Raw genomic sequence first — 22,465 nt, forward strand, 5'->3', positions numbered from 1 at the left:
GAAGGTTCTGGGTGGGAACCTGCTGTCAGCTGGGACCTTTAAGTGAGGAGTTTACATGTCCTCCCTGTTCCTGCATCATTTTCTTCTAGGTGCTCTGGCTTTCTAGCCTGACTCCACCACAATATTGCTCATAGCTTCAGTTTTCTGCTGTGATTATAGTTTGGACAAACTGTTTGCATGAACGTTCGCTCAGCCACTGTAAAGGGCGCCCCAAACAGCAACGGGGGGGGGGGGGGGGGGGGGGGGGGGGGGGGGGGGGGGGGGGGGGGGGGGGGGGGGGGGGGGGGGGGGGGGGGGGGGGGGGGGGGGGGGGGGGGGGGGGGGGGGGGGGGGGGGGGGGGGGGGGGGGGGGGGGGGGGGGGGGGGGGGGGGGGGGGGGGGGGGGGGGGGGGGGGGGGGGGGGGGGGGGGGGTGTCAGTGGTTAAGTGCGATGATGTTATAACTGAGCATTTTTATTCAATGCAGTTTCAGCGGCGGTGGAGTTTCGGTGAATACCAATTGGTTAAAGCTACTCCAATAGTTTTAAAATGAACCCGAGGTCTACACAGTAGGATTAAACAATTGTGGACGATTCCCTATTGAGCACACACAAACCAATATATTCACAGTGAATTTGGGTTTAGTAACACCAGGCTACATGCTTCTTCCCACAGTCCAAGGACATGCATGTATGTCAACTGGTGATTCTAAATTGTCCATAGGTGTGTATGTGAGCATGAACGGTTGCCGGTGATGGACTGGTGACCTGTCCATGGTGCACTGCGCCTCCTCGAGCAAATTGTATAGTGTTTCTTATCATTATCTTCCCTTCCTTTTCTTTCTCACAGCCATTCATCTTTTATCCGTCTCTTCATCAGAAACACTCCTGACATTGTATTTCCAGTGTGGAAGCTCATTGTGTGCCTCAGTGTTTGTCTGCATACCTGCAAGTGTGCAATTATGCATGTGTGCTTGGTAAAGACTTTAAAAATAATCCTGAGGGACAGATTGCTGCAGCTCTGCCCTTTATCTTCAAACACTGGCAGGGGAAAGCAAGTACACTTGCGCACAAGCATTTGTGTGTATGTGTATGTGTGTGTGTGTGTGTGTGTGTGTGTGTGTGTGTGTGTGTGTGTGTGTGTGTGTGTGTGTGTGTGTGTGTGTGTGTGTGCGCGTGTGTTTGATATGTTTGCAGTGTTACCTTTGGCCTCTTTGTACTGTTCACAGATCCTTCTGACAACTGCAAGACCCTCCTGCTCATCCCTCCCACCTCAAAGAGAAGGACAGACACACACACACACACACACACACAGATGAGTACAGTGTCTGACAAGCCTTCTATAAAACCCTTTTATATTAGTTTATTCTCTCTGATTAAAACATATTTCCAAGATGTGTTCTAGAAAGGAAAAGAGTTATTGATAAACCATTTGGCCCTTCAGCAATATTTATGAATGTCAACAAAGATTCTAAATACTTCTACTGCTTCAGTGAAGACTTTGTTATCATGATTCAAACATTCCCGGAATGAGTGTGGCATATTTAAAATAACTGTTGAGTTATTTTGGAAGAGACAGATTAGTTGGGTGAAGTACACAGTCCCGACAGGAAATCGCAATCATGCAAATGCAAAATTGAACATACAAAATGATTTGCCCATGTTTGCAAGAGATTGCAATTTTGCAAAAATTCACGTCATTTCGTTGCAAACAGATTTAGCAGAAGCTCTGCTGATGGTAGTAGGACTCAAAATAACTCTTTCCAAATGGAACTTGCTTTATTAACAAAAATAGCTCCTTATTTACAGTCAGGGATGCTCTTCAACCTTCTCCTCTCATTGTCGTTACAAATGACATACTTGCTAATCGCAACAAACATAAAAACCCAGAAAAAAAACTAAGGTTTGCAGGAAATGTGGACATATCATGACAAATAAGTGTTTAATTTAATACAGATTTCCATTTATAAGAAATTGCACTTTGTTTTTGTGCATACAGAATGTATTGAATTATTATTGAAAAAGCATTTAAAGTAGTTATTTTAACAACATGTAATAACAGGGAAATATTAAACATTTACTGAACCAATTCTTAATCAAAGAGCTCATAGTTAGTATTTAAGATGGGTTTTCACTCTGCTTAAGAAACATAAGCCCTTTATTCTCACAAGAGTTTAACATGTTGGCGCCCTGAAGTTTTTCAGACAAAAGTCACCACAAAAAGCATCATTTTCTCATCTCTTAAACATGGCACAAGTCTGAAATGGAACAGTGACAGATTAATATATAAGCTGCTGCAGTACCAGGAAAAACACGCAGAGATAGAGGGAGATGCATGTCTTTTACTGCTTTCTAAGATCACTATAATGAATATATTATTACAATCATATTAATAAACAAGTGCACTGTGACGACTCAATTTCAAGACACTGAAGGATGTTGATCTTGTCATATCAGATCAGTTAATAAAAACAACTTCTGCCTCAAAAAGGTTAAAAATAAAAAATAAAACATTTCCATTAGTAAACAGTCTACACACATATTTTCAGTGTTCACTCAGGACAACTGTGTGGATGAATAGGAATTTAATGCCTTGTCATTATGTTGCATTCAAAACGCACTGTTTTGAAATCCATCTCTGTTACTTCAACATTAGTGTATTCATATCTTTATATATTTAAACAAGTAGTCACTCTGCTCGAAAATGCAGTTACTGACTGAGCACGGGGATGAGATAAACTCTAACTCCCTTTTTAAATAAAACAAAAAAAAAAGTTGGTTACATGAAAGCACACACAAACTCACAAGTGCAAAGGCATAAATAAACATATACTCTCACTGCCTATGAATTAGTGCCAACAATTAGCAGCTGAAGTCAGTGGTTCTCAACCTTCTTCATCTGATTCCCCCACAGGCCTGTGATATGACTCATGCACCCCTTCATTAACACCACCTTTCATATTCAGCTACGTTCATTTTAAACTTATTTATTAATAATATATAAGTGGATTTTTTTTTTCCTCCAAAATCCATCCAGTAAAATTGTCAATATTTAGGTCAGTTTGGTTTGAGCTACAGTATTGACTCATTAGTTCAGGTTATACACTTCAACATCTATCCTTCATTCAGCTTTTTTAGAATTTTTTGTTTAACTATTTAACCAATTTTATAAATACATTAAGTTATTTTAACCATTTCAGGACTACTTTTATCTTAGCACTTCTTTGTAGTGACTACAAAGAGCTTGCCATTTATCAATTATAGTTGACAGTTTTCACTATTTATCAATTATTTTTAGTTCATTATTCCAACCATGTATCCACTACTTTTAGCTACTACATTTAACAGGTAGCCAGTGCTTAGCATGCAATTTCAATTGTTTATTCATACTGTTAGCTATCAATTTCATCAGTTAGCCATACCTTCAGCAAACAACCATGCTTGCAGTTAACGATTTCCACATTGCTTATTCATATTGTTAGCAAACAATTTTATTAATTTATACTGTCTGCTATCAATTTCATGAATTAGCCAAACAACTTTAAGCCATGTTTTCAGCCCAGCATTTCTAATTGTTTTTCCACATTATTCGCCGCATGTTTCGGTAGCTGTTTTAAACGTCTTATTCACATTCTGACTATTATTTATTTATTTCCATTTGGTTTCCTATTTCTTCTGCTTATTCATTCATTTTCAATAACTGTAAACGTTTCTGCTCAGACCTGTTCAGGTCCATTGAATTCGTAAATTTAAAAATACTCTTTCACACACACACATGGTTACTGCAGACGTAGCGATGAGGTACGTGCACCCGTGATTGGGAATCATGGCCTTAAGTGATTAGTCAATAGACAAAATATTGATTGACAAGACATTACTTGAACATTAGCTTGTTCCTATTTATCTAAGCTGCTGCATTTTAACACACACTGTGCATGAATAGACACACATAAACACAAAACTCTTTTTACACACAAATAGCCTGCATGCACATTCTCATTTCCTCTCTGCACATACACCCAGACACACTAATCTTGGATTATCACACAGGCTATTTCAAGGGCAGAGCATCATTTACCCTGATGCACTACGGTTCAGGCAGGGCTGAAGGATGTGGCTCCTCTGTGCGACATGTCACAAGGGTCACACAGACATACACCAACAGGATGGGAACACGCTGATCTCACGTTTTTTGTTTTTTTTACACAACTAGTTTTACACAACTTTGCCCTTGTTTTGTTTTTTTGGGACAACTAGTTTCCCTTCAACAAGCTTTTCTGCCCTTTGAATGATACAACACAACTCCTCCTACACATACCAATTTACCCAAACTATTAACTACTAGAAATACTACGAGGCTATTTGTATTTATCAGTACTGCCCCAGTACTATTACTTCTTCTTACAGTTAAGGTCTGTATTTCATTCAATCGCAGGGAATCCGCATATTCCCCAAAACAGCCTCTTTCACACAATTGGAGCTTTTAAATATCAGATCACTATCCATCGTTTAAAATGATTCTATTTTAATCCAGACCGAGTGAAACTAGCTCTTTTTCTAAATATTGTCTTCCAATATATATATGTCCGAACTAACCACTAACCACTAACCACAGCTTACTGGTCGTGGTTACTTGTACACCCATGTCGACTGATGAAATACTATATGTAATATAGAATATATATATATATATATATATTGTATAGTATTATATATATATATATAATACTTTTAAATATGTAATTTTCACAAGTTTTTAGGGGTTTAATCAATGTCAGGAGAGGGACTTCAAAGATTTGGAGACTACAGTTCATGCTTTGAATTCTGTAATTCTACTATCAGTCAGTCAGCCCTATCTTGCTGATTTAAAATCCAGCAGTGAGACTGTCCACTCTTCACTGGTTATCAGGGAAGACTCGATTTTAAAGGAGCAGTGTGCAGGATTTATTGCCAACTAGCTGTGAGGTTGTAAATTACAACCAGCTGAATAGTCTTCCCCTCACCCTCCTCTTCCAAGGTGTAGGAAAATCTCAAGGGTTGTGAAACTTGCAAAAAAAAACAACCTGCAAGGCCCTTTCTGGAACCAGTGTTTGGTTTGTCTGTTCTGGGCTACTGGGGAGTTTTAGTTTCACTAATGAAAACAATTATAAATGTTATTTATAACATATAAATATATATATATATATACATATATATATATAAATAAAATATATATATATGTCTGCCAGCGCTCGGGAGCTACTGATAGTTGGAGACCCTGCCCTATTCTGTCACCACAATCCTTATATCTGCTGACAAATCACTTCTCTCTATCCCACACACCAACATAAAAACCAAAGGTGATCGAGCATTTTCAGTCATTGGCCCTAAATTTAGGAAAAGTTAGCTGCTAACTATTCCATCTTCCCCTTCTTGGATGGTTAGACCCTCCGCTGCTCTTTAGCTTCATAACTGTTATCACAAACACGTGCCATACCACATCCTAGCTTTGTTTTTATTTTATTAATTACTTATGCATTGCAGTTTGTGTTATAATTCATCCAGATAGTTTAAGTTCAAGTTCATATTCACTGACTTATATCCTCTTATTAATGTCTTGTTTTATCTAATCAGTCCTATGTTTGTTGTATCTTTGTAAAGCCCTATGGTCAACATTTGTTCTGTTGTTGTTTTTTACGTGCTTTTAAATGAACTGACTGGACTTCACTTAACTTCACTTACCGACACTCACTGAGAACACTGCACATCATTAAAAACACATCTCTGCACAACTGCTTGCGGAAAAAGCTCTCCATTAAAATAGCCACTGATTAAAAACATGCCCTGAGGAAATAGTTTGCCTACTAAATATTTTGGGCAGGGGGTTAAAAATGTAACCTAATTAATTCACTGAAATAATCTTGCTGCAGCTCAACAAATGGATAAACTGAGCATGACAGAGTAGGAAAGTCCTGACATGCAACTAAAACTTAAATGACTTTTACTTTTTCCCCAGTAAAAAAATCTTTCCAAGCACCAAAGTCTTCACTTTACTATGCAGATTAATTTAACTTTCATTATCGTATCGTTAAAATACTCGAGACCACATCAATTGAATCATAAACCTGCATAAATATATTCCAAGCCCAATTGCACACTTATTAATTCCCAACTCTGGTATGTGTCAGTCCAGAGGCTCTAACCATAAACTCCCCTCACTCAAGTACGATGCCACCACTCCACCTGGAATATGCATCCACTCCATAACTAGAGGGGGATCCACTTTACCATAAATATGAAAATGTCATGAATTATCTCAAGAAGTTGGCGTATTTGAAATGGAGAGAGTTACCAGCTGTAGGATCAGCTTCAATACACAGAGGATTATCAGGTACTACAAGAGATACTTAACCAAGCTCTTGTATGATTGATTTTTGTGTGTTATCATGATGCTCATATCTCACTTATGTTCTGTTCATACCGTCTCCAAGGATGCTCTGACATTGACTGTATACACTCTGAATGAATAAAGCAGAGGTTTGTTCAAAGTTTCCAAACTCGTGAATAGAATTACAAAATCTATTCTCACCCTAGAATCCGGTTGCATGGAAACACATTGCTATGTGTGTGGCCTCCACCTGAAGTGGGTTGTTATATATAAAAAATAATTGCAAAAAAATATTTTTATTCTAGGTTGACCAATATTTTGTCACTATTGAACTTTAATGCTATTACTGCATTTCAAGATGTATTGCATTTAGTTGGCCAAATGCCCTATCTGGCAATGTAATGAAAGTGAAAAATAATCCTGCTGACAGACAAACACCATACAAATGTCTGTAAACAATCCCAATGCATGTTGCTTACATGCAACCTTGAGAAGCATAGTTGTTGGGAGACATTGCCCCTTTCTATAAAGGACTTTATTTTCTTCAGCTGCAACACAAGATAACACAGCTTTCAAATTTATTTTTTTACACACACCATACAAAAGAATTGAAAATACTGTTCCAGAGAAACATCAACGCCTGACTCACTGGCAACATGACTACATCACATCCAGAATTCCTCTTACAGTCTAGAGCGTGCAGAGAAAATAATAACCATTCACGTTAACAACAACAACTAGCGCACATATGACGATTATTAGCTGCAAAAAATGTGTTGTTCCTTAATCAAAAAGACGCGGACAGAGACGTTAGCTTCAGAGCCTTAAGTCAGAGAGCTCAACAGAATGCTGAAAGTGTGTGAAGAAGCAGCCCCGTAATCACAGATGAAGACTTAAGCTGCATAATATTAAGGAGGAAGACAGGGCAGACATCAGAGGTGCGGTGATCAACATATTTAAGAAAGTAGCTCTCGGTATGAAAAACGAGAGACATCACCCTCAGAAGTTGGGACCAGGTGACACTTGAAAAACGAAAATAAAAAGCAATAAAGAGCTCAAAATAAATATATGAAGAGAATGACAGTTCATTCAACTGATTATTTATATAAAGTATTCACACATATAGATACACACTTTTCTGAATGTTGAATATCTCACGGTCTTTATCTGTTTTTCTTTCAAACAAACTTTTGATGACAGCAACTATAAATTCATGGCAAGCATCATCCTCTGTTATTTTAACTATTAATATGCCTTGAAGATATCATTGATATTGTCAAATTAATATTCAAGTACTTCTTTCACAAAGCTGATCTGAAATAAATTCTCTCACAAATTTTGAAACACAAATCTAAAATATTTAAGTATTCATATATAATCTTTGATTATTAAATTATGGAGTTTTTTTTATGTCAATTTGAAAAGAAACCGCAATCGTAAAGCATTTTAGGCATTTCCTTTCAAATACTTTGTTGTACTGGATTTATCTTCCAACAGCAAATATTTCTAAATGAATAATGGAACAATACCAGACCTTGTTTTATGCAAAAAAAAAGCCTCTCATAATCCTAATTTTGCATTCAACACCCAGTTTGATAACATCCGTTTAATCCCTGCAGAGCTCCAAAAGTCTTTACATCTTCTCACAGGAGAGTATCACACATACAGTCTTTGCTAACGATTAAAACAGGCTGTTGCGAGGCTATTCCAACCTTTAAATTGGATCAATGGGCTTTCAAGAGGAATCTGTATGCACTGTTGACCGTCTGATGGTGTTTAAGGATCTCTGACAACGGCAGGCTTTTAAGTACAAACACACAGAGGCTGCCTTTAGTATGATTGGCACTGCAGAGCCATGGCTTTGCTCAGTGTACTGTAGATTGTATGTTATTATAAGAAAATAGACATGTAGGAGTGGGATAGTACCTTCTCTGTATCTAATCCAAATATTATCAACACCTCAACATTCAGCCTTATTAGGACTATCATCCTGGTTCTATAGAATATTCATAAAGAGAGGGACACTCGATAACCGTAATGGTGGTGAGTCAGATGCACAGATTACGGCTAACCGATTATCTATTCTCTGAACACTTAAAGCGGCATTACAAAAAGATGCACTTTTCTTTGATGTTTTGGGGCTCTTACACCCGGTGCAAAGTGGCAACAAGTGCAACTCAAGTTTCTTTGCTGGTTTCAGACTGTCAAGCGCTCATGTTGTTTAAATAACAAATGTACTTGAGTCCAATCTGAGCTCCCGTAAGCATGTTGATCTTTAAATGAGATGTGGTCAGGTGCAATGTTGGTGCGTTGCTATCTTGAGGCAGTGGAAAGTGATTGTGAAATTGATCCGACCAAAAACTTAAGTCAGTTGTGCAATAATTTACTGTATTGTATCGCTAAGGAAGTCTGTTTAATCAAGGCATATGCACCATCATGTGTGATTAGACTAGGTTATTGTGCCATCACTTTCATATCTGCATATACTGTACGTGTTTTGACACATTGAATTATCATGTTTGCCGCTGCGAGCAAGTGGCTCTGCCCTGCACACAACTTCATTTTTATGGTGATCATTTTGTGTGACGAAAAGTCAAAGTATTGAGTATCAGCAACATATCAGCAATAGCTTCCTCAGTAAAACTGCTCACACACATTGACACAGGTTTGAATAAAGTAAAGCATAATTTTGGTGATATTTTTATTGTTGTGTTGTAATGCATTTTTCATCAGGCTCATAACTTTATTGTTACAGATATTCTAAAATATCCAATTCACTAGAAACCTAAATTATTTTCACACAGCAGATAAAAACATTACAAACCACCAGTTTTAGGCCTGATAAGGTTCATGCAGTGCAAAGGAGAGAAGTTTTTTTTTTTAAATGATGGAAAATGACAAACACTAGATAACGAGAACAGAACTTTTCGGAGGATTGTGAGTCAGGGAATTGAGCCAGTCTGCAGTTTGAAGAACAGTACTCACTTCTAGTGAGGTTAACCTTAAACCTCTCAAAAAATGCACCTTTATACTTATATAATGAATCTGCATGGCTTCATCCATTTTTCTTCTATTATCTGCTATATTTTACATTTGTTTATTTTGTTGTCATATGTGCTAAATTGTTAATGGTGCATAATCGTTAACACTATTGTTGCTGCTTTGTAAATTTGAGTGCAAACAAATGCAGGGCAGCCTTCAGGGAAATTCCGTACGTGTTTGTGCTGTTAAAAGGATGTATCACCTGTTCTGCTTGCATGTCGGTGGTACGGTGCTTGATACTATACCTATGATAACATGCGCCCCCAGTCTGGCCATGTGGCGGACTACCTCATAGCCGATTCCCCTGCCTCCTCCTGTCACTATGGCAACCTTGCCATCTTGTCTTGGCATCACTGGCAGAGGCAGAAGAGGACACACAGATATCAGAGAGAATGTCATTTGATAAGAAAGCCTATTCGGGACAGGCAGATATTTGTAGAGATGACCAAGTCCTTGTAGTTACACCTGTAGATTCTCTGTAAAACTCTGACTTCATGGTTTTTAATTTTTAGGGTTCTGCATAGAACATTTTCTCCGTTTCCTTAAAGAATGTTTTATCATAGAAGTTCGATGACATTGCTTTATTGTCTTTCAAATGATTACAGGAAAAAGCTAAATGATTTCACGTAAGATTAAAAAATATTTACGGTAAATAAATGAATCACAAATTAAATAGAACTTTAGCTGTAAAATTAAATAGAAAAATGATATCGTGATAATGAAATAGTCACATTTGCATGTAAGTCCAGTACAAGTGATATTGTCTACCAACACGAAGAGGTCATTATTTGGAATGAATGATTGAATTAGTGCATTTCTCTTTAGAAGAGTGCTGTATTACATTGGTATTCATTAATGAGTTGCACTGAAGCACCTTCGCAGCGTGGAAGAAGGATTCAGATCCTTTACTTAATAAAAAAAAGTACCAATTGAGCGAAGTAAAAATCACAGGTAAAGGTCCTGCAGGAAACATACTTAAGTATAAGAACAGAAGTATTAGCAGCAAAAATGTAGTTTCATGTATTAAGGTAAAAGTACTGGTGTGGTCCCTTTGACTGATATATTATTATATATCTCTTTCATTAGATTATTGATACTGAAGCAGTGTGTAAGCAGCATTTTACAGATAAATCTGAGGGGTTATAAAAATGATTCCTGGGAGAGGGAAGAAGAAACAAGTTCTGATCCACAAATCTGCCATATTTCCCACTGAAACGTGGTGGAGTAGAAATATGAAGTGGGATCTAACGGAAATACTCAAGCACATGTGCCTCACGATTGCACAATTGCACATTACTTGAGTAAATGTACTGTCTTTTATCGCTCTTTAGTCGGTTGTACTGAAACGCCTTGATTCTTCTGCATTGTACTCGTCTCTCGGTGATAGCCACGCCAGCCCAAACTGCATTATAAAAAAATCCAGATTCAAACCCAGACTGCTTGGCGACAAACACAGACGCGCTGAAACCAAACGTTGAGGTGATAAGCAACTATGAACTTATTGTGGGGAATTCGGCAAACATATGACACCGGAAAACACTTCACTAAGCAGATTTTTTATTTATTTCGACTTCATTTGTACCAGCTAACATTGCTAACTTAGCGTTGACATTTGGTGCAAGCGCAGCACGATGACAGCCCCTTACCGATATGAATAATGGCTGCTGGATAATACTCGCGAATACTAACTTGTGTATTACAACGCACCTACGGTCATGAGTAAAACGTCGTGTGCGCGTCACGGACAGTTGCGCAACACGCTACATTTCTGATACGACTTGTCAAACTAATGTTAAGAGGGAATCGAACCGACCTGGCAACCTCAAAGGTCCGCTCAACAGCTGAACCACCAGGACCTTCAAACCCAGCAGATAGAGCTGGATAACTGGTAGGAGATGAGACTTAAACGCGGACCACATCTCTGTCGGGATGTGTAAACAAGTACCGCGGTGAGCAGCCAGCGCGCAGGCACAGCAGATAAACCCCGGGGAGCACAATGACGTGCTCCGTCTGTGGGACACGTTCCAATATGAAGTCGTCCGACCTCGGCTGGCTTCCTTCCTTATCGGATCTTTCATTTATTTACATTTAGATATTGAGATTTTGAAGCCTACTCTGTCCTCAGACTAACAACCCTCCTGTTGTGTTCATTCACTGTCAATTCATTTAGTTTTCTCGGTCCAAAGCATAGACTGTAGGTCCAAAATGTAATTATGAATCTATATATATATATAAATTATTAAGAACATAAGTTTTAAATTTCTATTTGCTATGAATGGCCTTGTAAATATTGATAGAGTCTTAATAGAGATTAAATAGCAACAAAGGGATTGTTTTGACTAGGCTATAACAAATAGGCCCATTTAGATGAAACATAATGCACTAATTAGACTACTTTGTGTCAAACAAGCATATTTGTTTTGAAAACACTTTAGATTTTTAGCATTTTATTACAAAAAAAAATACATAAGGTCAAAATGAAAACTTTACCAAATTAATGTCTAAGAACAACAGTAACACGGACATTATTTCTAACAATTTTCACAATCTGACAGTCAGTGAATTAGTATGCTTTGACCAGAATGTGACATCAACCTCATCACTGGACTGCACCACATCAGCTGTTTCTTGGATGTTATTCTGTGTTGTCTTCAACTTCTGACACTTCCGCCTCCAGTGCATCTTCACTGTTAGTTTCCTGGCCTCCTTCCTCCTCACCAGTGTCACGATCAAATATACAACACAGCCTTGCTTTTATTGCAATTGTTTGTCAGAATAGCCAACCGGCCAACTGGGAGACAAGTATGTCCATGTGATGAATGAGCATGTGTGTGAAATCAATTTTATAGCATTAATTGGGGTCTCACATATTCCTTTCTATTGACCAGCCATTTTTGACCAGGAACACCACCAAAACAATAAGTGAAACTCATTCAAATGTATTTTGTGTGTTCAGATGCCCTGTGAACAAAGTCATGGAACCTTATGACAATCAGATTAAATGAACTCCTTTTTTTTAGAGGGCAAACTACAACACTGTAGAAGGGTGGGCTTTCCTTGAAATGACCAAATTGACAACTTTTTTCCTCCAGTGATCCACAAGTTGACCTGGAAAAATGTGATCGCCATCCCTCACTTGGCTGTATAGAGGGGGAATTAGTGTATGATGGAGGGCACTCGTCGCTGCTGCTTGGCTGCTTGATGTGCCGTATGATCCTTCTCTGCAGATCCAGCATATATTGCTCCCTTCAGCTCACTGACTACCTCATTAACTGCTGCCAGAGAGGTCACACACAACAGAAGCAACAGAGGGATGACACACTAGTCTGATTCATATTTTCCCAAGATAGGCTTTAAGAGCATGTTTCTGGAGCAGTGCAGCTCCTGTCTGCAGCAGCATTGTTTTGCAGTCAGTTCTGACAGACTGCTGGTCTTTTCTCACAAATTCTATGATTCAATCATCACAAAGTGTTCCTTCAAAAGACAGGCAACATTTTTTTTACCATGATGTATGCCACAATATGATGTAACTCGGTTATGATGTTTGTGCCACAAAAATGCGATACGTTATGATTTAAAACTTGTACGTGCAAAGATATTTTTTTAGATTTTGTAAACATAATTACAAATAAACATTTATAGCACCGATCATTACAGTGAAGATTCAGACTGCTGCAACAGAGTGAAATCATTTTCCACTTCCAGAGATAAGCGACTGACACCCAATGTCACACACCATGGCTTCCAATAAGGACCGATGCTCCCTGCGTACAGTATACTGAACATCTTCGACCATTTCACTACAGGCTCAAAGACGGAAATGTCAAGAAGACATACAAACTGCCTGTATATAAATAGAGATGTTTGGTTGAGCAGCTGATTAAAGCCAAATTTGAATTATGAGAGAATCCTATGTGCTTGTTGGTTGTTTTTTACAGAAGTAATAAAACTAATTCATCCACCTGTTATTTGAGCGACACGCATCCTCCTACAAAAGCTCAGATGAAAGTAGATACACACTGCAAGTGGTTACATGAATACCTAATTGTGTGTAATTGATGATTGTGAAGCTATCAACCATCTATTAAAAGAGCAGCGTTCTTATGTTGGATGAATGTTTATTTCTGTCTCTTGAAAGGACACCTGCTGCACTGAGTCACATTCCCATCGCATGTTGAAATGCTAACAGAAATCACTCAGTCAATTCAAGTGGGAAGACCTGCATGAAAGTGGAAATTAATTAGGGACAATCACTGAATCAATACGGCTGCTGGTTTTTAGATACTGAAGGAGAACATTCAGTTTTCGTTGTAAGGTATGCATGATTTTGAACAAGAGAATTTTGATAGTCTTTATTGTATCAGCGATGGAATGCAGTTAGGGGAGTATATGTACTCCACTTGAATAGTTCATGTATGCTACAACATCTATTCTTACAAATGACTTTTTACATTAAAAACCATATGATAATATCATTGAATGTAGTATTGTTAAAGGCTGAACCATAGATTCCTAACGTCACCACCTTTGAATCTATAGCAAAAAAAGTGTCTTTTTTTTTTCCGTTTTATCAATTTTTTTTGTTTATAAGTTGTTAACAGTTTCACCAAAGAGACATCTCCCCTCTGAACTTCTCATACTGTTTTATTTAGATAAGGTCCAAAAAGATTAAAATCAGATTCAAGGTTCTAAATAGACAAATAAATTAATATATGTGTAGCAGAATTATTTATTTTTTTCTTCTATCTTAGACCCATTAATCTTCTTTCGATTTCTCTGATTTATCCTGTGAGTACAGGTCAGGAGTCACTGGAGTAAATACCAAACTGTAAATAGTTAAACGTTAGCCTGGTGTTACTGGGCTGTTGTTCACAGTTTCAGTTTTAATCACTGTGATTAGAGATTGGAAACACTGTTTGCCAGAGTCACGCAGTAAGACACGGCACTGCTGTTTGCAACGTTCATTCTGCCACTCTGATCATGGAAATATTCTGACATAATGATGTCATGCATTACACAGAGTCACGGTAACATACGCAGAGCAACAACAAGCATCGCTGAAAGCTGCTTTATTTTATACAGAATGTGAATCTTACCCTGATGTGCTGTTGTTGTTTACAAACTAGAACCAAGAGATAATTTGAGTTTACTTTTCCTAAATATTTGAAGGACAACTGTTACATTTAGGCTGACATAAAACTAAAACTTATATAGTTTAATTTGCAGGTCCTGAAAATAAATGATACAATTATTTTCAAATATCTACTCATATAATCAAGAATATTGTAATTCCCTGAAATATACTGATATTATTTTAGGGCCATATCCTCCACCAGTATTGAACAGCCACGACATTTCATTGACAGGTGACTGACAAACAAACTGCAGCGATAAATGCTTGGTCCAAACTACAGAGACAAAATCAAATCGACTATTACCAAAAAGATCTCTGTAGCGTTAGAGACTTTTTTCAAGTCCATAAACCACAAAACTGAAGACATGTTCTGCTGCAGTGTTGGACTGTGTTTGGTTCACGAGCCCAGAGCAAGCTGAATTATCACTGGCATTCAAAGTAGGCCAACCCAACTCTTCCTCATTTCAATACAATTACAATCATTTCTGTTAAAAATAGGTCTGGGGCATTCACAATAATGTCCCTTTTTCTCGTGGCAGGGAAATCATTCGTATTAGTTTGTGTCTTGCCGACTAAGTTCAGGCCAGAATAGCAGCACTGACAAGCAGTTGGCCCCAGTTATTAAAGCCAGCTCTGGAAGGCAGTTAAAGGAGCAGCAACATAAAGAGGCCGTGTCATCACCACTGCCCTGATGGAGGCTGAGCTGTGGAGGATGTGTGTGTATTCAGATGTGCATGTGTTTCTGTTAATGCAAGCTGAAAGGATGTGTGTCTGTTCGCGTGCGCATGTGAATGTTTGTTGTGCCGCAGCCTGAGAGGTTGGGGGGTCAGCAAGGCGAGCTGGCCCGCTATTGTTTAAAGGAAATCGCATCTCACGCATGACTGTGGGATGATTATTTGGGATGATGGGACATCAGGGAGACACACACATAAATCCACAGTCGCACACACAAAAATGAAGACATATGTAGACACACGAGACATGTCTGGAACAGTGCATGACGGGAGGGTGTGTGTGATGTAAATAACATGTGAACAGCATCAAAATAGCTCCAGCTAAACAGTCACCTAGTCTGATATGACAACCACTGGCTGGCTGCAGAGCCTAACTTGTCTTATTTTGTAAATCCAGGCTGACAACGGCTCTGCGGGATCTCTCTCTGTGTGTATGTGTGTGTGCTGCCAGTTAAAATGTAATCTTTATTTCATGTTTCACATCGACTTATTCCTGGTGAGAAGACAAGGTAGACAATATTGGATATTTTTAGCAGAAAATGACACTCAGAGTTTTCACATTGTGTTTTGACACACTGTTCCTTACCCTTGTTTGTTTTTGTTCGTGATCAACTGCCATCCAAGGGAGATGGCAGGTGAAGTGTCATATTGTGACGAAAGGGAATTTTCCAGGTGTGTCATGGGCAATTTGGGCTCCGGAGTGCAACAACTTGTGTGAATTGATGTTGTCCTTTTTCTCTCAGTTTGAGCCACCTCTTTCGGCGCTTTTCCTCAGAAGCCATTTGAGAAGCAGACGATCAAGGTTATACTCAAAGCTCTGACTTAGACAGAGCTGCAGCCTACTCAGAGTTTAGCCCAGAGTAGTGCAGCCTGTGTAAATGTATATATAGGACAGAGAAATCCATTGTAATATCCTCATTTTGCACCCGAAAGCACAAAAAGGTCTGTGTGCACTTTTTCTTGAACGTGTTGTTTCCAGTTTAGCAAATTTACACCACTAAAAATGTGATCAATTAGCTGTTAATTCTTATGTGCAATATAGCCATAGACCTATGCTGCCTTCTAATGAAACTCATGGTTAAGACATGGGAGGGCGTGTGCATGCTATGCTTAGCGCTCAAGTAATTAACTCGTCAGAACATTGCTATTAGGCAATGGCAATGTGGACGGGATCTTGATGGCGCAAAGGCTAACAATTTAGCAAGCTAGCCGGTGGGTAATGCAAATGCATATTGACAGAGGTAAAAGATGACACCATCAACATTTTCTTCAGACGTATAATTAAAGTGCAAAGAAAAACTTAATACGACACAAATTAAAATATCTATTTCACAGCCTGCCACAATTCTGAAAATATCAGCAAAAACTTCATAATTCATGAACTCTTTCTGAAAGCTTTCTGAAAAGTTGAAGGTCTGAAGACATGAATGCCACAAGAGAGGGCGATCTTCATATAGACTTCTCATGAGCGAGGTAAAAATGACCCCATTTAAAGGCAGAATTAATGGAAATTATCACTGGAATGAAAACATCTGAACGGTCAGTGTCTCTTACCTAATGCGTGAGTTGTGAATATATGGATGTTTATTCATGATAGATCAATTCTTTGGGTCGCACTGAATCTAAAAATATGTGTAAGAGACGTTATGACTCAGAGAAGAACTCCCTAGACCCAAAGTTGCAAAATTTGTTTCCCACAGTGTATTTTCCAAAGTATCTGAGCCTCCCCTTTGACTCTACTGCACTGGCACACCTCACAGTTTGAAGACTCTCTGTCCAAATCTAAACTTGGACATATTTATATTGCGCTTATGAACACAAGAGTTGTGCCAATCTTCTCATCTAACTATTTGCAAGAAAGTGTATTTTTGCTCAAGTAAATTTTGAATGCAGTGCTTTTAATAATGCATTTTTTTTGCACATGATGATATTGCTGCTTTTGCTCAGTGCAAGTTCTTCTCCTTTTTGTAGAACCTCATATTATATAAATTGCCTCAAAAGGATTTGTGGGCCCACAGCAGCATAGGTTTCCAACCCAGCACCAGCTCTCTATTAAGACAAGGAAAAACTACAGAGCAAACAAAAACACTTCAGACTGTAAGTAAAAAGAAAAAAAAGAGAAGATACCCCAGCAGAGGCAATTCAGAGAGAGATCCCCCATCCACGGATGGTCAGAGGTGCACTAGCTGTGGGTCGGAAAAGGCAGTAAACTCTACGTTGGCAGATTAAGTAATTGTTGTGTTGACTCAGCGGCAGCCGCCACAGGTTTTCCGCGGGGAGGAAAGCCAAAGGCCAGCTTGTAAACATAAACGTGAAACCTGAGATTTTTGCATGTGTTTGCAGTGAGCAACTGCACACACAATATAACAACATCCTGGATTAGCAGTCAGTCTTGGACCTTTGTTGCATATTATCCATCTGTCTGTTTTACAGGCATTTTTCTGTCTTCATTTGTAGCAAAAAGTTCATAGTGCCCCAAAATCTTTAGCACTTTTATGACTGGGAAGCGATAGGGGTAAATCCGGGAGTTATTACGAGGGTAGCAAAGAGTACATTTTTATGACAGCTTGTTAACTAGGTTGTAGATATTTTGATGATAAACGTCGGACGGAGGTGCATTTTAAAATCCAGTCTTCTAAATATTTTATTCACTTGCTGTTTTGAACTATCAAATCAGTTTTCAGTGGCCAAATACGCATATTTAAAACTTTACAAAGCTTCACACAACGGATCAATAATAACTTCCTTCTGCATGCCGACCAGAACACGCCATCCCTTGAAATGTAATTGGTCTTTCCTTCCAGTTTTCATGCTAGATAAACATGCTCGGAAAATGTCAGATATCTCCAAACAACTTCTGGCCCTAAATGGGGCAAGAAAGGTGTGGCGTTATGCCTCTTTTTTGGTGCCTAATTTAAATGTAGAACAAACTGCAGTCTATCTCAGGAGCATACAATACTCCGAATTCTTAAGTTAGGAAGATGCATTTAAAGGTTTCTGCATTTCTGTGTATGAGAAAGTCTGTTACTGCATGTAAGCTGCTGGAAAAAGACATTTCTTCTAAATGCTTGTAGCTGTGTTTTTGCACACGCAAACAGAGTAAAGATAATATTATTATGCACGTAAATTGTGTGCACACCACCACATGTTCATCCTTGTGTGAGGGACCAAAATCTGTGTGTGTGTGTGTGTGTGTGTGTGTGTGTGTGTGTGTGTGTGTGTGTGTGTGTGTGTGTGTGTGTGTGCGTGCGTGCGTGCGTGCGTGCGTGCGTGTGTGTGTGTGTGCACACTCATCTTCATCAAATACATCCTAACACAGTTTTTCCTAACTGTCTGGAGGGAGTGGATGTCTTTCTATTAGTAGATGTAGAATAAGGAGCAGTGGGAGGGATATTTGCTTGCACCAATTAAGACTGTCATTAACTCTGTGCAGCACACTCTCTCACACACACACGGTGAGACAAACATGCACACACACAGTATTTAACACATTTAATTTAACAGTCTGTGAGTCAGTGTGTGCGTGCTTCTCTTTCTGTCTGAAACCTGTTGTCAGTGAGAAAAGGACTGTGAGGAGACTCTTTCATCTCTCGCTCTCTCACTTTCTGTGTCTCTGCTTTTCTCTCCTCCAGTCTCTCACTCCAGGATTGTGTGAAAACGGAGAAGCTTTAAGGTGGTGGTGGTGGTGGTGGTAGTGTGTGCGTGTGTGTGTGTGTGTGTGTGTGTGTGTGTGTGTGTGTGTGTGTGTGTGTGTGTGTGTGTTCTGCCTTGAAGCCAAGGAGACCTTCAGCTACCCCTCTGTAGCAAGCAACAACAAGCCAAGACATCAGTCTAGTTCTGGATTAAAGTCCTGGGTTGGTCATGTTTACCAGTATTGATTGAACTGTCCACCTGGCCGGAGGGATGGCGGATGTGATTCATGTCTAACGTGGTGTTTCCGTCCCAGTCTGTGCTGAAATGCTAATAATGTACGCTTTTTGGGCCAAAGGGAGTCCATTACGATGACTGTATCACATCTTTGTCCATTGGGGGACACACACTGGGGAATGGAGACTTAGAAAGGAAGGAAGAGTAAGAGGGAGAGAGGTTCGCACGCATATTCTGGGATATGTGTGTGTGCGTATGGTTATGTGAGTGTGCATTAAAGCTTGGACACAGCAGACATGTGTCACCTCAGCTCCAGTGCCGTCAAGCTAAACTGACATAAACAGCCCCGGGCGGCCCTATCGGAGATGGACTTTACATAACGGCTGAGTCACTCACAATCTATTTTTATGGCTTTGAGGTGTGTGTGTGTGTGTGTGTGTGTGTGTGCGTGCGTGCGTGCGTGCGTGTGTGTGTGCTTCTATCTTCATGAGAGCCAATTTGAGTTTTAGACCTTCAGAATGAGGACGTGTTTGTGACATTGGGTCATCCTGACCCGGCTTCACTGCTTCCAGGGAACGTTTGACAACCTGTCAAATGTTGTCAGGTTAAGAATTGAATCAGGATGAGGTTTAGGGGGGCACGCATGTGGTGCTTTTTGGAAAACTATTCTAGGGCAAATGTTTGCCCTTATGAGAGAGAACAGTTGAGAACTAAATAGTGGGGGACGAGAGAGACAAGGGGGGGGACACGCAACAGGATGCCCCGGACATATAGCGTTGATGGTAGTGAGTGAATGAGAAAATCCAAATACCACAACAAGTGTGCACTTTGGAGAAAGGAAAACTGGATGCTAAACCTGAAAAATATAACTTAATTATGAAAGTAAAAAAAGGTGTCACACCAATGAGACAGACTTTTCAGAATAAGAGTCTGTCTCTTCCCCTTGTTTGTGTGTGTAAAGGTTGGTAAGTAGATCCTGAGCAGTGATGGATTTTTGAAGTTCATACCAATGTAAATATGTTAAGTGTGAGATTGATTTGCCAATATTTAATTGATGACAAAAACATGTTGCAGGAACTCTTTAAATCTTAAAGAATTGTGGCGAACATCAAAAATAAACTTCTCTTTCAGCTGGACAAACTTGATGATACATTATTCTAAATAACATACAATGTATTTTTGGCATTTCTGATCCAACATGTCAAAACTAATTTAAAATGTTGATCTGTGTGAAACAAGCCATCATAAAATACAAAAAAAATAAAACGTGTCCTTTATTTTTCAGCCTGTTGGCTGTCAAAGTTTCAAAATCAAAGCATGTTAATGGGATATTCTGATAACTATAAGCAAAACAGAAACACTCAGCAGGGCTTCATTTCTATCATTTGCCATCTGAACACAGTTAATTAAGTGCATTTCACTTCAGTGACCACACAGCCATGAGGTAAGGATAAGTGTCTTTGACAAAAGAATGTGATCACTTGAGGGTCTTTGAGATACACAGACACACAAACTGAACTAAACAATGACAAACATATTAATATCATTTCAATTTAATTTAGAATTTCATTAACCAAACAAATCATAATTATTGTCAATGAAAATTAGATTGTCTCTGAACAAAGAGAAGTTGTTCAGCGCGGTCAAACTAAGCGACCCTTTTTCAGCAGAGTAGTTGTGAAACACTGCAGTGATATGAAAGAGTAATATTAACATATTTCCAATTAGACATGTGGTTGTTGTTTTTTTATTAATTTAGTGGTGAGAAGTTATGGAGCATGTAATGATGGATGTCCATAATGTTTGTAAGCTAAATGAATCAACATGTTAAGTAGTATTTGCGTCTGTTTAACACAGTAGCACAAGTATAAACACTGTTCAACAAGTACAAGTATTAGAAATGGAAATATACAAAAGTATGAATTATTCATGGTAAATGCCAAAAAATTTAATTATGAAATGTGCCTCTTTTACCATCACGCAGTTTGTGTGTTCTGCTCGGTGACAAACACCACATCTCACCAACCCAAATGGAAAATCCTGACCTTTACTGTCATATTTACAGTTTGATAATGAGAAACTTTTCTGATGGTTCTATATTTATGAAGACAGTGTTAGGACTGTAGGATTCATCAGCTCTCTGTTATTTGTGAGTGATGGCAACACACACACACTCATGCACAAACACACTTTGTCAAATACAGTTTATTCACATTGTGAAGCCTGAAGAGGTTAACAAATCCCTTCTCCACCGCCTTAAGCCTCAAACATTTACATTTATCCATACATATTTTATGACTTCAATCTGAATTGAACTCAGATTTATCAAGGTGTATTAACTGAAACATTCTGGATGAATCATTTCTGTTTAGCTGCTTCCCTCCAATATAAAGCAACACATTGGGCATTGCTCTGTTGTGTAGTGGGATACATTTTCTTTATTATGAATGTGAATTGTGACTATAAAGATCACATGGAAATCAGAAAACATACTTCTCAAAGGAGTAAAAGTTGAAAAAATGTAAGGGAAATCCATAGTGTCGCTCTCTGTTTTGAACTATTGGGTAATTTTTTAGCTTTTCAATAAACTTGAGGCAATTTAATGCATTTATGGACGCTCTGACACACACCCCCGCACGAATGCAAGCACACACACACACACACACACACACACACACACACACACACACACACACACACACACACACACACACACACACACACACACACACACACACACACACACACACACACACACACACACACACACCTGTTTCCCATGCTGAGTCCCACTGAGCCTTCCCTGCTCCACTTTTTTTTTTCATCTGTCATTGTGGTGCATGTCAGTGTTTAACCCCCCTCCCCCCCCACGCTGTCTCTTACAGACGCACACACACACACACACACACACACACACACACACACACACACACACACACACACACACACACACACACACACTGCCTTTCTTCTTTAACAAACTGCACAAACATACACAGCCACTCAAACACAGCTTTTCTTTTTCCTTCTTTCCACTTTAACACACACACACACACACACACACACACACACACACACACACACACACACACACACACACACACACACACACACACACACACACACACACACACACACACACACACACACACACACACAATCCAGGACATCAGTTTAGACACACTCAAACAGCTGGAGCACTTGTCATATACCTTTTTTCTCTCCCTCGCTCCTTCTCTCCCTCTCTCCCTCTCATGCCGTTACTCGGGCTGATAAGAGTCAGGACTGTCATTTGCAGCTTTCACATATGTGAGTGTGTGTCTGTGTGTTGAAGGGGGAGACAG

The 22,465-nt window shown here is 39.1% G+C and overlaps 1 protein-coding gene across 2 annotated transcripts in view; it reads right to left on the minus strand.

Moving 5' to 3' along the window:
• The window catches only part of LOC138620892 (polyprenol dehydrogenase), a 44,515-nt gene that overhangs the window by 19,718 nt on the left and 2,332 nt on the right, over nt 1-22,465 (minus strand). Inside the window, exons 1-3 of one of the 2 annotated variants that reach the window (XM_069698510.1) lie at nt 11,200-11,329; nt 9,632-9,739; nt 1,181-1,249 (exon numbers count right to left, since the gene is read on the minus strand). In XM_069698510.1, the coding sequence (XP_069554611.1) occupies nt 1,181-1,249; nt 9,632-9,739; nt 11,200-11,305 (283 nt within the window). In that variant the 5' untranslated portion in view covers nt 11,306-11,329. Of the gene's footprint in view, nt 1-1,180; nt 1,250-9,631; nt 9,740-11,199; nt 11,330-22,465 lie in introns of those variants that run through there. The other variant, XM_069698511.1, reaches the window with a different exon arrangement.

This window comes from Brachyistius frenatus, unplaced genomic scaffold, assembly GCF_029030835.1.
Source record: "Brachyistius frenatus isolate BFR_SWC_R1_liver_20210118 unplaced genomic scaffold, ASM2903083v1 Contig_27, whole genome shotgun sequence".
NCBI lineage: Eukaryota > Metazoa > Chordata > Actinopteri > Embiotocidae > Brachyistius > Brachyistius frenatus.